This window comes from Rhincodon typus, chromosome 41 (assembly GCF_021869965.1).
Source record: "Rhincodon typus isolate 14 chromosome 41, sRhiTyp1.1, whole genome shotgun sequence".
Classification (NCBI taxonomy): Eukaryota; Metazoa; Chordata; class Chondrichthyes; order Orectolobiformes; family Rhincodontidae; genus Rhincodon; species Rhincodon typus.
In genome coordinates, this window is record NC_063372.1 from 651,564 (window position 1) to 657,154 (window position 5,591).

At 39.0% G+C, this 5,591-nt stretch overlaps 1 protein-coding gene across 1 annotated transcript in view; it reads left to right on the forward strand.

Annotated features, from left to right (window-relative positions):
* Window positions 1–4,148, forward strand: part of LOC109924142 (vitamin D3 receptor-like) — a 23,954-nt gene extending 19,806 nt beyond the window's left edge. Inside the window, exon 5 of the mRNA XM_048618821.1 lies at window positions 1,164–4,148. Coding sequence (XP_048474778.1) covers window positions 1,164–1,426 — 263 coding nt within the window. The 3' untranslated portion in view covers window positions 1,427–4,148. The remainder of the gene's footprint in view (window positions 1–1,163) is intronic.
* The last annotated feature ends 1,443 nt before the right edge of the window (window positions 4,149–5,591 follow it).

Sequence of the window (5,591 nt, forward strand, 5' to 3'; positions counted from 1 at the left end):
TACCCAGCAGGGTAATGAAATGTCTGCAGAACAATGAACCAGCTCGGCGAGCCAACCAGCCACAGTTCCCTGTTTTCTGTTATGTTTTTTCTGTTCCCTGTCCTTTATAAAATAGTGGTGTTCTAGAATCTAGAGAATTCTGGAAGATCAAAATCAATGCCTCCACAATTTCTTAAAAGCTTCATTCCAATGTTCAGCTTTTGATTTGGACTTAATATCTCCTGAGGACACAGTTCAGCCCAACTTGCTAAATTTAAAAGTAACTCAGTTTACACAGTAGCATACTGAGCAGTCACAGTAATATCAAATTATCGGTTGTTGCCTGTATCAGATTAATTTAGGCACCCTGTCTGAAATCTAATCACACCATAAACAAAGCCAAACTATGAATTCAGCTTCTGGAGGGCTGCATTTAGTTCAGTTTGACCATTTGTAACATGTTGTAGTCAGATCCTCCCATTAAGGCATGGCCTAAAGTTCCTGAGCATGTGGAGGGTGATATGCTTGCTATTCTGCAACAGTAAACCGGACAGCAGATTTCCTCCAAACCTATCTCTTGTTTTTTACCTTGTGATGCCTTTCAGTATTTTTAGTTGTTTGATTAATGTCACATCCAGCTGTAATTGTTTATGCGAGTGGGACAAGAAAGAAAAAATCCACCTTTCACAATGTTAGGGCATCCCAAAATGCCTCACACCTAATGAAATACTTAGAAATTGTAAATCTTATTGCAATGTAGGAAACACAACAGTCAATGTGTGCTTAGCAAGTTTCTACAGACAGCAATGAGATAAATGACCAGGAACCCTTTTGTTTTTAATGTCAATTGATATGTGGTAACAAGGACCTCTCTAACAAGGGGACTCCACTGAACTTTGAAAAATGAAGAATCTTTTAGAAGTTTCTTTCATGTCTGTATGAGATAGCAGATGGGACCTCAGTTTAACTTCTAATCTAAAACACAGCACCTCCAACAATGCAGCACTCCCTTGGTAATGGTACCAGAGTGTCAGACCAGATTCTGTACTTGAGTTCTAAGTATTGGCTTCAGGCTGACAACCTACTGATTCGTGGTTGCCACTACAGCTTCTCTGTGCTTTTGGCTGTTCATTGCCATTTTGAGAACTGTTGCCACGATCTTTTGTTTATGCATATGTTTTCAGATCGTCCCGGAGTACAGAACCGTGTTCAAGTGGAGTGTATTCAAGATGGGTTATCCGAGACTCTACAGTCATACATCCGAGCCAAACATCCTCCTCCAGGTAATCGGTTATTGTATCCGAAGATGATCCAGAAGTTGACAGACCTCCGGAGCCTCAGCGAGGAACATTCCAAACAGTTCCAGTTTCTGACCATTAATCCTGATTGTAACACACAGCTTACACCACTTGTGCTGGAGGTATTTAGCAATGATGTTGATCAGTGAACCACTTTCTTTTGTTGCCAACGTTTAGGTTCACGCAGGGTAGCAGGCTTGATGCACACACAGCATTTCCTTTGAAAAATTAGGCTTCCAACTATCAAATGTGATGCTAATGAAGTAATTTCTGAATTTTTTGGACCAGTGATCTAAAGAGAGGAGGAATGGGGTGGTAATTGCAGTTTGCAAAAAGATTTCCACTTGTATTTTACAATGTAGCGGTAACAATGGAAAGTAAAAGTGGTAGTTTCCTCCATCACTTCATTTGTACCTGAAACATGAGAACAAGGGCAGTGATGGGCAACATTTTAAGCGTCTAGTGAACACATTAGATGAATATAAACAAAGTACATCTGATCTTTGAATTCAACACTCAGAATAGGTGATGTCACCCATTATTGCTCTTAAGTTCCCGTGTTACAGGCAAATGACCAATTTTGCCTTTCTCAGCTTTTTTACACTTTTCTTAATATTTATGAAATGATTTTAAATAATCTGAAAATGCAATTGGCAAGGGTGATGATTAAATGTTTTCAGTGGCAGAAATGCCAGCAATGTATATGCCTAATGCAGGCACTAAACTACTACAAGAATCAGGAACAACTTTAGAGTCCTTCGTCTGTTGACGTCCTACTTCCTGCTGCCCTCAAAAAATATTCACTGCTTGGTCTGCAAGTGTTCAGGACTTGTTGGTCACTAGAAGTGATTGACAAGGATCTGATGAATTAGTCATGATCATGACCTGCACAACTGAAGACTTGTAGATTAAAATTTGACGAATGGCATGTAATCAGGAAGTTACAGTGACCACCACTCAACTGTGTTCGCACATGCCCTTTGGGAGTGAGGGCAGTCTTCAGTGGTCTTTTCACAAAACTGTGTAAGCACATATTTATTTCTTGACCTTTTTTTGAATCAATTCATGTTCCAGACCTCTGCAGTGATGACTGTTGCAACTGGAGTCGCTCACTGGCACCATTCACATTAATTCATTTAAAATCTTGTGATGTAGATGCAAAGAACTAGAATTTCTTAACGTATAAATAATTTAGATTGTCATTGAATCTGATCATATATCACACCTGCTGTGTTGAGCCTTTCTTTTATTTTCAAGGTTTTTAATTTGAAAATTACAAGGTAGAGCTCCTGATTTGGGAATTTGTGCAGGGAATAGTTCGATCATAGAATCTAGGTTTTGTGTTCAAAACCTGGTCTCTGCTGAGTCAGTTGATCTCAGCCAGTTTGGACGTAAGGGTATTGCATTTGATGTTGGCACTTTTGGAAAGAGAAGGGGGAAATCAACAGAGGTGCCTGATCCTGGCCATTATACACTCCTGCTGGAAGAGCATACGTGTTTATTGGGCAAAGATGTTTAGCTGTGATACCATAATGGTAGAATTCCTTGTTAACATTCACCATATAGGTTCCTACCTAAAGAATAGTTACTTGAATGATGAGGTACCTCTAGAATTGTATTCCCACACAAGTTAACACCTTCTGAAGATGGGTGTAAGTTTTTCGAAAAGGGAAAAGAAGATGCAAGTTGCATCATTTCCCTATACTGTATTTGGAGAACCCATTGGTATGAAATTGATTCTCTTAGACAGATTTTAGAATGTGTCGGAAATGCTGCAGTGACATCAGCCTGACCTGAAGTACAGATCTCAATGTCTATATATTGCACAGTATGCATACACACCATCTGTATACATCAGTTGTGGTACTTATGTCTGTGAATAATTCACTGTCTAATCCTTTCTTTTATTCAACCAGAATTCATGTACAGCAGCAGCCATTTTATGCACTTATTCTCTGGAAGCAAGTAACATTGTTTCATACTCAGGAAAACCACATTCCCTTCAGGTTTTAGAAAAATAGAAATGTTTAAAACTGCATTTAAAAATGTTAGCTGCATTGACCAGTGTGGTTGTACTAACATGTATCCCGGTATGGTGCTGAATCCAGATCTGGGCAGGTTGAAAATATACTTCTTTGATGCCAATGGTCTCACTTACAAACAGGTTATATGGAGCTCTGCAATTTTACTAATTGCAAAAGACAATCCTTCCCAGCTAGTGTCCCTAACTGGTTGATGCTTATGTGGATGTTCTGTACTTGGTGTAAACTCATAATTCATTTCAGAAAGCAAGTTAGAGAAGTGCTGATTCTTACTGCCTTAAATGTATGCAATAGATGGATAAAGGATTCAGAAGTAAAATAGAAAATTGAGTAGCACTTGCAAGTGACATTCAAGAGATTGTTTTTACTTGACTAAATGAACAAACAGCACGTAAATGGAAATAAGCCAGTTTTTTTAAAGGATTATTGAGATAAAAAATTGAGTTGCATAAGTGTTTCTAATGTGAGGAGTGCAACCCTGGAGAAGTGATTAAACATAGCTGGGTAAAAGCAGATACTGGTATGTACATCACGTTTTTATTTACACAAAAGTATACCATGTTTGTACAGGATTGCGTCTTTTACAGGGTTCCTACATTTGTCTGAGTTGTCAGACAAGAGCACTGGCTCCTTTATCACTAATGAAGTTTGCCCAATTGTATGTTTTGGTGGCTGTTTTAAAATGGACACTGTTTACTCAGATTCTAGCACACAAGTGCAGGGAGACCTGCCTGAGCCATCTACTAGTAGCTGACAATGTATGGTAACCTCTCTATCCAGTCTTGAACCTGGACATTCTGGGATGAGAAAAACAAATTTACCAAATGGAAATAAGGAAAATGAAATTATATTTTGTAAACTTATAGTTTTAGCTTATTATACAAAGTAGAAAGTATATTTTGCAAAGGTTTGTAAATTACTGTTGAAAAAGACAATTGGGTTATTTTGGTGGCTGCCTCCCACCTCCCCAAAAATACAGTGGCTTTATTTGTAAGCCTAGTTCTGTTGATGTAAACATGTCATTTTGTGATTGGTGTTGTAGAAAGGCTTGTTCTCGATTTGTGTTAGTAGCATCCCACTATATTATACAAGGCTTGCTTGAACGCAAGGTCATTAGTTTGTGCTGAAGATGGACAGTTAATTAGATGTAGTACTCTGTCACTTTTACTTTAACATCCTCTTCCTGTGTGTATCAGGTTGTTTCTAATAGGCTGATTTAATCTACTACTTGTACATATCTTTTGCCACTCCTCCCCCAAAAGTTCCACAACTTTTTTTCTATTGCGTTTTTAAAGTAAACTGATAACAGCATTTATAAGCCAGGCACTGCATACGCTTCTGTTTTTCTGAACATTTTATTTCAGTTTATATCTTTAAAGATTTAAAAATGACTCCTCTACAGAATGCTATGTGAGTATTCCAATTATCTTGTTCTGGTCAGGTCATTTGTCTTTCAAAGTAGGAGTCTGGAAGAACACAGCAAGCAAGAGGTTAATACCTGAAACATTGACTGCTCCTTTCCTCCAGATGCTGCCTGGCTTGAGGAAAGGAGCAGTCAACGTTTCGGGTATTACCTTCTTGCTTGATGTGTTCTTCCTGCCTCCTATTTGTCTACCCTGGATTCTAGCACCTGCAGTTTTGTTTGTCTATAACCATTTTTCTTTCAACTCTGACTTATTTCGGTACATCAAGTTTTCAAATTCAGGCCTTGGAGGAATGCCTATATTGCACCATTCAATGAAAAGCAAGTGAACCCCACTAGAAATGGTCTTGTACTTGAAATTAAACTGAGCAGAATAAGCAGAGATGGGTTCAGATTAGGCAAAGGTGAATTTAGGACTTATTATTAGAGACTTCATCGTGGGAAATGGATTTCCTGAAGGAATTGTGGAGTTTGAAACCACATTGACTTTAAGGTTTCTCCGAATGAATGAGTTAAGATGGGCCAAATGATCTTCCTTGCGCATGATTTTACAGTCCCATGATGGTGAGGAACAACATCCTATGTAGACAGGGTCCTCATGTGCTCAAAATCCTGTGCCAGGCTGGTGTACTTGAGATAGATGGACTCCTCCAAGAACCTCCACATTGCCTCAGGAAACACCAACACGTGGGAACACACCTCCTACTGGTCAAGTAGAGTTGCCATTGCAGTGACTCCTGGGGCATTGGACATATGTCCAACTGAGCAGGGTTTTGTGTACTTCACAGGGTGTTGACCCTGCTCCTGCAGACCATGCAGTATTATCATTGAAGAGACAAGCCACGGGAT